General features: G+C 38.4%; 1 protein-coding gene across 1 annotated transcript; it reads left to right on the top strand.

Annotated features, from left to right (window-relative positions):
* The first annotated feature begins 6,457 nt into the window (after nt 1–6,457).
* lgals2b (lectin, galactoside-binding, soluble, 2b) lies at nt 6,458–10,138 on the top strand. The gene is made up of 4 exons (XM_005936828.3): nt 6,458–6,592; nt 8,022–8,095; nt 8,234–8,393; nt 9,723–10,138. Exons 1-4 carry the CDS (start codon nt 6,590–6,592, stop codon nt 9,867–9,869), a joined length of 384 nt encoding a protein of 127 aa, XP_005936890.1. The 5' UTR covers nt 6,458–6,589; the 3' UTR covers nt 9,870–10,138.
* The last annotated feature ends 793 nt before the right edge of the window (nt 10,139–10,931 follow it).

Below are 10,931 nucleotides of genomic sequence, written 5' to 3' on the forward strand. Positions count from 1 at the left end.
GTCCAAGAGGATCATGGATGATGGCGAAAGTCTTAAATGTAAACCAGGATGCAAAAGGCTTGGTGCGTTCTGTGAGACTACAAACAAGGACCAGTGTTTTGGAAAGGCCAGTGACAAAACTTATTTTGCTACTGGAAGCCTCATCGTGAAGAAAATCCTCAATGAAAATTAAGGATTTGTTTAAGGGAATAGCTCCTCCTTTTGGGACTTTAAAGTAATTGTGATTGTATGCACAATTAGGGGCCGGAGTGTTGGAGCTATTTGTTCTTTATTTTTGTTTTTGTTCTTATTTTTGAAATTAGTTAAAGTTTGTTGTTAGTTTACTTATATTTTGGGGTTTATTTGTCGGTTAATATTTTGTTTTAAATGATTTGTTTTGTTTGTTGTTATTTTGTTAAATTAGTCAGTAAGAGCTGTAGGGCCATTTTGTTTCTATAAATAAAGAGACTGGTATAGGACCAGCATGCATTGGGGTGGGCCTATGGTTTTTTATCAGAGCAGGAGAAGCAGTAGGAAGGATCTTGTTATTGCTTGCCAAAATGGATAAATAAACCAAAACTCTCAACTAAAAGGTTTGGACAATGGACTTCTTTTGCCTGCGTACGAAATATTACCTCAATGCAGCAGTGGCTTGTGGACTTTAAGTTGTGGGACGTTTGATCATTCAAAAGTAAAGGAATTGCCACTACACAACTCCTCCGGTTTCATATGCAAAAAAAATTTTTGCACTAGCTTACGTGGTTGCAGTGCTACCGGGATTTAAAAATAGTTACGCAAAACAGAGCGTGCCCGCTCCGATCGGCTCTAAAGGGTTTAAAGAGATGCTCGAGATATACTCCGGTGTCCTGTTATATTTTAGATAGCAAGGAGTTTATTAAACTTCACCGAAACAATCTGCAAATTTCATTAAAATTTAATAAACTATCATCTTGTCTTTATTTTTAGTTAGCACACCTTAAACACTTAAAGCTGTAAGCTAATGATAGTTATATAAGAGCAGATGCTGCTGGTGCAATAAGCTGTAGTTTTACGTCCAATGGATGATGATCTGATTAGTCGACTAATCGCAAAAATAATCGGTGACTAGTCGACTATCAAAATAATCTTTGTGCACATATTGAAATCGCGTTTGAATTTGCGCTTGTTTTTTTGCTTTCACTTTGCAATCGTGCGAACTGTGTATAGAGAGCGACAGCACTGATTGGTGAGTGATGATAATTTGCGCACCAATTCCTCTGACATCGTCTTATTAATCGTTAGCTTACTATGCAAACATGACAAGTGAAATCTCCCGCAGCAAGCTTAAACATGTGAGAGGTTGATCGCGCAGAGAATCGCTGAGCTTATGTGAGTGCGTGTGTAAAAGCAGCAGGATATATATTTTAGTTCTGCTGAGCCAAATAAGACAGGTCAGGGTGAAGAAGTGACATAATTTCTGTGGCTGCGATATGATGAGCTAAATAACCAGGGGTGCACATAAGTGGTCCGCAGGTGCGCATTCGCTGTCAAAATAAAAAACACGCACAAGGGTTAGGGTTAAATTTAAAAACTGTACTTTTGAGTTAAAATATATATTTATAATTTTAATAAATGACAAATTAAAAAGGCATGAACATTTTATTTTGTATCGAAAAAATATCGAACCGTGACACCAAAGTATCGAACCGAACCGAACCGTGAATTTTGTGTATCGTTGCACCCCTAATATTTATATATAAAAATTTATAAATAAAACCACTGGAAACAGGAGGGGAGGAGGAGTTTGGGTTTTGTTTTTGCTCACAGGCGGAGAGTGCTTTCCAGCGTTTTCTACGGTGGCCCTGAGAGGCCAAACGGACTGCAACTTCAGAAAGCACTTGCAAAAAGAAAAATGCTGCAAAAAGAAAAACGCTGCCAAAGCACAACGGAAATAGGAAAAAAGACAACGGAAATAGGAAAAAAGACAACGGAAATGTTTCTGGGGAGACAATAACCGGACGGACCAGTTGCACGAACCAAAACATGCTAACAAGTGCACTGGGACTGGGAGACACTTCAAAGAAGTGGAGCGGCCAAAGAGTAAACTTTCAAAAGTAAGTTCTGAATATTATGTCACTTTACTTTAAAATATACGCCGTTCAATAGTGACCTTAATCTTACAGAGAATGTGATGATTTTGTGGATAATTAAAGTCAGTCATATATCCACAAACACAACAAGCTGAAAGTCAGTGATGCTGCTCGGTTTGCAGTCCTGAATATCACGGCACAAGCAGGATTCACTGCACTGTTAATGTTAGCTATGTTATATTGCTGCCTCTGTTCGGTGGTGTCGAGCCAAACGGACTTTAACGTGTGTTTGAACGAGCTGACGGTTCACTCGTTAAGCTGAAAGAAAGATGCTTTAATCACAGCAGTCACACATGTGTCCACTGCACCATCTGGGAACTCTTCTTGTTTAGCACTCGTAATAACACAAACACTAAATCCTCCTGTTTGTAGCAGTGTATACAGCTGAGACTGTCACCTGTCTGTCTGTCCTGCACTCTCTCTCTGTTTCTTTCTCTCTGATTGTGGAATAAAAGTATGAACATGTGTTTATAAGTTACACTTGTGTTTGAATCCTGCAGCTTATCACACATTTGATTTCCATGTGTGACAACTGCAAGTGTCCAGAGTGAGGACAGACTGAGGGACCCACTGCTGCACATCATCTGTGAGGCTTTGCACCCCTGATGATCCACCGAACTCAACAGTGTGTGAGGAAGAGGAGGAGGAAGAGCCAGCAGCAGCTGACAGATGGAGAGAATAGACACACTGTTCCCTGTTTGTGAAGGACTGCTAGGAAAGTTTAACATAACTGTCTGTCCTGAATCAGTCTTATTAGGTAATGTTCAAATAATTTTATCATTCCAGTGTTTTCAGTGTGGGAGAAAGTACTCAGGGCCTTCAAGTTACACACTATGAAAGGCAGCAACAAGTGTAATATTCAGAAACCTAAAGTATGTATCAGCAGCAGAATGGAGCTAAAAATAAATGTTCGTTTCAGTTCTATGAAGCTTTGAGTATTTTGGATTAGTAGCACTGCTGTGTTTGTTGCATCATATTGCTGTAATTGTTTATATGCTTTATATATTCTGAGGTAAGTTGATCTATAGTGTTATATCATATTCTATAAGGATGTTATGTGTTTGTGTACTTTCTGCCCAGTTTGACCCATTTAACAGAAGTCAGCCTGTTTAAGGCTCTGATATCTATTCTGTATGACTTAAAGCAGTTATGACATGGTCTGATTTTCTCACCCAATAAAGGAATATTTCATATATCAGTCTACTCTTCATTTTATCAGAAACAGTTTTCACAGCTCGTACATTTTCTTTTTACACATATATGTAAGCATTGAGCCAAATTTAGTAATGCCAACATATTAAAAGAACAATATTTGTCTCTTATATATAATACATCTATATATACACTGTCACAGATACTTGTGTTTAAGTGAAGATTTAAGGTGATAGGAAATATAAATAAATGCAACTTGAATCTTTACTGAAGCTCAGTGTTTGGCACAGAGTTCATGTTCACTGCTGTAATAACTAATAATGATTAATATAATATTGGCCATATTATATTTACATTACCAAAGTGAGATGACTTTAGTCTCATGAACAAGATTAGCTAATTGTTATTTACTAGCTAATCTTAAATGACTGTTCAGTACAAAAATGAAGCCCAACAATCATGTTTTACAGTCCTGTGGTCTCAGCCTCAGATACTTATCAAATCACACAAAGCTCATGTAGAAACAAATGTACAAAATATGTTCTCCTTCATTTCTGTCAAACAAAGCTGTATGAAACGTTTCCAGCTGTTAGTATCATGGTTGCTAGGCAACCTGGGCAGCGCGACGGAGGCTAGACCGTCCCATTTCACAAGCCTACAAGCCTCGCACTTCCGGCCTCAGCAGTCTTTGAGTGCGGCCCTTGAGGACCGTTAAGGCTGCAGACCCTGAATTGGGAAACAGTCCCTGAATTGGGATACAGCCATACATACATGTTTTGGTTCGTGCAACTGGTCCGTTCGGTTATTGTCTCCCCAGAAACATTTCCGTTGTCTTTTTTCCTATTTCCGTTGTGCTTTGTGTGCTTTTGCAGCATTTTTCTTTTTGCAGCATTTTTCTTTTTGCAGCGTTTTTCTTTTTGCAGCATTTTTCTTTTTGCAGCATTTTTCTTTTTGCAAGTGTTTTTCTTTTTGCAGCATTTTTCTTTTTGCAAGTGTTTTTCTTTTTGCAGCATTTTTCTTTTTGCAGTTTTTCTTTTTGCAGCATTTTTCTTTTTGCAAGTGTTTTTCTTTTTGCAGCATTTTTTCTTTTTGCAGCATTTTTCTTTTTGCAAGTGTTTTCTGAAGTTGCAGTCCGTTTGGCCTCTCAGGGCCACTGTAGTATTGGCTCAAGGACACATCTAAAACCTGCAGGAGACCGGCCCTCGAGGCCTGGAGTTGCCCACCCATTGCCACTGAGTCTTCACTGTCATCACAGACAACATACTGTCCTCTGTGTTTCCTGACGGGAAAAAAAGTATCATTAGAGTGTAAGATCTTCTCCATGTGCCACATCTCAGTAATAGAATAATCTGAGTTATAAACGTCATATTTTGTTTCATTCAGTGTTGGAAGTTTATTTTTTAAATTTTTTTCAGGAACGGCTTGAATATCAACCTCCACCAGTAAGTTTCCCAGATTTATTTTTCTATATTTCCTAATGTTCATGCAACTTAATGCCCTTAACACAGTGGTTTCTAGGTAGGGTCTCTCTCTCTATCAATATCTATCCTTAGATATTGATCAATATACATATATATCTCGATAGATAGAGTGAGTGAGTGAGTGAGTGAGATCTATATACACATCCAGCCTGGACACACCTTCTCATTCACTGGTTTTATTTTTATGACTATTTACATTGTAGATTCTCACTGAAATAATCAAAACTATGAATAAACACATATGAAATTATGTAGTAAACAAAAAGTGTGAAATAACTCAAAACATGTTTTATATTATAGATCAGTGGTTCTCAAACTTTTCACAATGAGTACCACCTCATAAAATATATGGCTCTGGAAGTACCACCCTTATGACCGACATTAAAGTACAGTAGTTTAAGCCTATTTAACACCATATACGGTTTACACAGATAATTTTATTTCTTATATTAATGTTATTTATTTTAACTGTCATAAACAGGATGTGACAAGTGATAATAATAACAACTGTACTGCATTAAAACATTCACAGCAGGCGGGATATCCGGTCTTTAAGTGACGACGTATGAACCACCACATAGCACATCATTATATACCAGCTAGCCCAACTTCAGTAACCCTACAAACGTCACTGCTGTTTAGTTTTCTGTCTTCATTCATGATAGCAGAAAAGTACGTTTTAATTTTTCAGAAATACCTTAGTCAGAACATGGTGTATTATTTCATCTTAAAAAGAATTTCTGGAGACTCCCCACGTACCACTAGAGGGAGCCCGTACCACAGTTTGACAATGACTGTTATACATTATTCAAAATAGTCACCCTTTGTTTTCATTACTGCTTTGCACACTCTTGGCATTCTCTCAATAAGCTCGATGAGTCACCTGAAATGGTTTCCCAACAGTCTTGAAGGAGTTCCCAGAGATGCTGAACACTTGTTGGCCCTTTTGCCTTCACTCTGCGGTCCATCTCTTCCAAACCCATCTCAATTGGTGACTATGAAGGCCAGGCCATCTGGTGCAGCACTCCATCACTTTCCTTCTTGGTCACATAGTCCTTACACAGCCTGGAGGTGTGTTTGGGGTCATTGTCCTGTTAAATATTTTATGATGATCCAACTAAATGTGAACCAGATGGGATGGCATGTGGCTGCAGAATGCTGTAGTAGCCATGCTGCTTCAGTGTGCCTTCAGTTTTGAATAAATCTCCAACAGTGTCACCAGCAAAGTACCCCCACACCATCACACCTCCTCCTCCGTGCTTCACAGTGAGAACCATGCATGTAGAGACCATCCATTCACCTTTTCTGTATCACCCAAAGACACAGTGGGTGGACCAAAGATCTCAAATTTGGACTCATCAGACCAAAGCACAGATTTCCACTAGTCTAATGTTCACTCCTTGTGTTACTTAGCCCAAACAAATCTCTTCTGCTTGTTGCTTTTCCTTAGTAGTGGTTTCTTAGCAGCTATTCGACCATAAGGTACATTTTGTTAAATGAACTAACTGTTGTGGAAAGTAAAAATCACAGTGATTTAACTATAAAATCTGTTTAGAATTTGCAGATTGATGATGATTAATTTCACGAGTCTTGACACATTCCTTTCCCCTGCATAAGCTACCTCTACGAGTTTAAACTATTGGTACTGGTATCAGCAATATTGGTGCTGCATTTATCACAGTACTGCACAGCACTACTAAGTGGATTCAGTGACAGGCAGATATTGCCATACCCTTTTTTTACAGCCCTCCTGCCCCATATAAACCGCTCACCTGCCTGCAGACTTGTCACTGGAGGCATAACCCACTGAAGATCCGACCTCAGCACAATCCACTGAACACCATCACCATGGTACGTGGACTTTCTCTGCGTGAACAATAATCTGCATCTGTTACCTTAGTTGTGGCATTATATTCTATCCTTATGTATGTGACCATTTGCTTTGATTCTGTGGCTGAACCTCATACTCTGCCGTTTCATGGTTTACTTTTCTCGTTGCATATACAGTAGTCAAATAGTCATATATTTCAAACGCATAGACTGAATATTAATGAGGCTGAGGAATAAAAAAGCTCAAAGCTTGTTTATCAACCAGTAATATTAATAGAGCGTGTTTTATAGAAGTGATGATGGCTACATATATTCTGTGAACATGCGTTTTGTATACAATAGAGAATCTCCCTTTGATTTTGATTTTGCTGAGGCTATAACCAAATTTAGGCTTTAAGTAACAGTCAAGAAAATACGTAACCCTTACACTGATTGTGCTCACCTTACAGTTATAAGTATATAAGAGATAATTCTCGAGTCGCAGCCTGGTAACAGAAGAAAAATCCTATTCTAAGATTTACCATATGTCACAGTTGAATAATCTGAATAATTCAAATCCCACAGAGGGATTAATAATGTATAGCTTGACTTAATGATCTTCCATCAAATTCCCTGTGAAGTCAGTGATAAACCAGCATGAATCTGAAATGGGTGAGCAGATTAAACCGAGGAATCTGTGGGTGCAGGACTGGAATATAGGGTCCAGCATGATGAACTTCTCGTTTGCCCATCAGGTGATGCCCAGCACATAAATAGGAAGATTAGATGAAAAGAAGAACAGTTTATTGCTTTATTGATCAGGTGAACAGGTTCACTGACTTTGTTAAACATTGTTTAAATGTCATGTTGGGTTTCTCATTTGTATACATGTGAAATCGATCTTTAAACACATAAAATCGATTTAGCCTTACTTCATTTCTCTGTTTGTATAATTGTTAATGGGCACATATTGTACAAAGACATGCTAGACATGACTAGTGTCTGAAGAGCTATAGATCACTGTGTGGGTGGGTTTTTTTTTTTTTTTTTTTTTTTTTTTTTTATGGCGACCACGTCAGTGAACAAATACGACACCTTCCTGTTTTGTTAATTTTACAACCGTGGGTACATTGTTTTACCTCGGTTGATCATCAACTGCTAAGATAAGACAAGCGCTAATCATCAGTTTGCTCATGGCAGTTCCGCTGTCTCAAACCATCATGTAGATAGTTCCTAAAATTTAATAAATAAAACTGATAGACCAGATCTATACACACTTCTACAAGGAAGAGTTTTATCATCCAAGAATGAGCATGAGTACTGAAATCTTCCTATTATTATTATTATCATTATTTCATCCTGTCTTCCTTCTAAGAAGCAAACTAAAGTTCCCACCAAAAAGCTCCAAAAGAATGCAAGAATTGGTTTATCTTTCAATATCTTACTATTCCTATGTCGCTTTCCTTTACAGAAAATCCAGGATATGTCAATCAAGCAGGGCTTGGAGTTAAAAGTCCGCGTCAAGCCTGGTGAGAGTGGTGACAGGTGAGACCTTCTCCTAAGATGTTCATGCTGAGAGTGTCCTGTCCATTTCACACAGCAAAGTCGATTTAGTTATCTGTCAGGAAGCAGCGAGTCGAGTTCATGTTCCTTCCTCTCCTCTCCTTCCCGCATCTGTCGCAGTTTTGCCATCAACATTGGTCATGATCGTGAGAACATCGCCATGCACCTCAACCCCCGGTTAGACTCCAACACCATCGTCTTCAACTCTTTATCCGGGGGTAGCTGGGGTGACGAGATCCACGAATCAAACTTCCCTTTCAGACGTGGAGAAGAATGCAAGGTTTGTATGAAGACGTGTGGCGTCTGAAAAATGTAGTCACCAACACACAATACACTCTGAAGAGGTTCGAATGGTTTAAGAAGCAAGGCTTTTACACACTGACATAACCAGTTTAACATCAATGCAAATGCTAAAACACAGTTCTCCAGACGACAGAGAACAAAGTCATCTGTGTTACTGGACTGAGTGCCAATTTCACAATATAAATGAAAGCTCATAAAAGTTACAACGTCTCAATTGTGTATATCAGTCAGATGATAACGTTAACTAAGACAGGGCCTTGATTTGCTGATCCTTTGATTTATAACATCTTTGCATGTCACTCTATGGGCAAGGTTTTATAGCTGATAGCTTTAAAAAATGTAATTGTACTCTTAGACACACACACACACACACCTGCTGCACTTTAATTTAAAGAGTATTCAGGTAAAGCACACCCTGGGTAAATGAACTGCATTTCCAAGCTGTTATCATTTCTTTGACTATCAGGGTGTAATTAATGGGTTTGGTGCCTGCGCTGTAAGCTGCTAGGTCAATGGGTAATCACGACAGGCTTTATGGGCCCATAAAAGTTAATAGCTGTTGAGAAAGATTGCCCCAGATGTTTCTGGAGGAGGATTTTCTGTCGAAACTGCAGCTTTCTTACAGTTGTGTAACAATGAAATTCAAGGAACTGTTTACTTTCTTGGAAGGGGATCTGCTTGAAGTACTTATCTATAGTCAGTGAATCATCTGTAGTAGATAGCTGCATGCATGGCCACGTTTGGGAGAGGCAGGAGTTAAAGCATCTAACTGCAGTATACTGTGGACAGAGTCAGAAGCAAATGATATAATATCAGCATCTGATTTGTTTTGTTTTTTAATTTGAAGATTCTTACTGTTTTATCTTGCCTTCAGCCATGTACACAACCGGAGATGGTTGGCGCTGTTAAACAGAGGCGGCCAGAGTGCCAGGCGGCATGGACACCCAAGACTGTAAATGCGATAACTCAAGAAAGGGTCGATATAGGTGTATACCATAGGTGTATCTACAAGGAGGCTGAGGGGTAGCACTTGTGTCCACATGTATTTTTAAAATCTGCTTGGATGACACACACAGTCGTGCTCATGTCACCTAGTTGATCCTTGATATGATATTGATATTTATAACCTGGGTTTTTGTTTTTTTAATAGATGGCTAAAATAAATTTGCAGCTGACTGCATCCACAGCAGCTTAGGTTCTGTCCGTGTCTGAGCCCAAGCTTCAAAAAAACAAAGGTATCCTTTTAACCAAACGATAAATGTCATTCACCTCTTTTTCTCCCTCTTGCTTTTTCTTACTTCTTCAGTTTTACATCAACTTCAACAACGAGGAATTTTACATCAAGCTTCCTGACGGCAGCATGATTACCTTCCCCAACCGCCTGGGTGATGTCAAGTACAAGTACTTCGATGTGAGCGGTGATGCGAGAATCATCGGCCTCAAGCTGAAGTAGAGGCTGACCTCTTCTTAAGCCCCAACCCTTCACCTCTCTACGTTTTGCTCGTTGCTAAAACATTCTCATGTTTTTCAATAGCTGAAATTAGGCTTGACTGCTAATATGAAATCTGAAAAGTAACTCTGGAAATGTCAACTGCTTTAGATTGCTGATGTTGTAATGAGAGGAAATGGCCTTAAGATGGAGCCCCGGCACATCTTACCTTACTATGGTTGGAGGACAGCTCAGCAAAGCTGGATTTGTTAATAAAACCCTAAAAGAAAAGAGTCTTCTTCATTTACTTCCTCTGAAATACGAAACACCACATGTAATTTACACCTACATGTTCTAAAACATATTTCAGACTTGTTTCAGGGTTTAATTTTTACATCATTGTAACGTACAAGAGTAAAAGCAGTGGGTGTTTAAAAACACTAAAAGAAGATGCCAACGCATTTTTGTCAATGTCTGTAATTCAAAAGCAGAATTATTATTTTTGCCTCTTTTTTTTAAAGTTATGCAAAGTTTAAAAAAGAGGGAGAAAAAAGAAAACCCAGAATTGTATTGGTCATTATCTTTAATATGTGATGAGGAAATAGGTTAAAAAAAGAATAAAGGTCGACATGGAAAAGAAGGTGAGGTGGGAGATGTAGCACACACTTATACAGACAATTTACAGGAGGACTCAAAAGACAAGCGTCTGGAGGCTGAGGAATGTGGCACAGTGCAACGACATTTCATAGATAGAGATGAAAAGTATTTGTCTGTAAAGCTGTTGGCAAACTGGGCCATTACAAAAATATGAAAACAGTTCTCATTCACTTTTCTATTGTTTTGTTTTTACAGCAGTTTCACTTTAATTGTTACACAGTAAAAATATGTGAAAATACGGTACCAACTTTTTCCATTATTGTAAACTACACATTGTATTTGATCAATTACAGACACTGTGGATAATGTATATAAAGAGTATTTATGATTTTTTAAAATGGATAAGGTACTGCAGAACATTTTCTGGTCATTTTCTTGTGTTCAGTATTTTGTCCAAAAAAAAGGCCTTCAAAACTTTTCTGTTTTGTA

Source organism: Haplochromis burtoni, unplaced genomic scaffold (assembly GCF_018398535.1).
Source record: "Haplochromis burtoni strain Fernald_Lab_line unplaced genomic scaffold, NCSU_Asbu1 Contig_223, whole genome shotgun sequence".
NCBI classification, from domain to species: Eukaryota; Metazoa; Chordata; class Actinopteri; order Cichliformes; family Cichlidae; genus Haplochromis; species Haplochromis burtoni.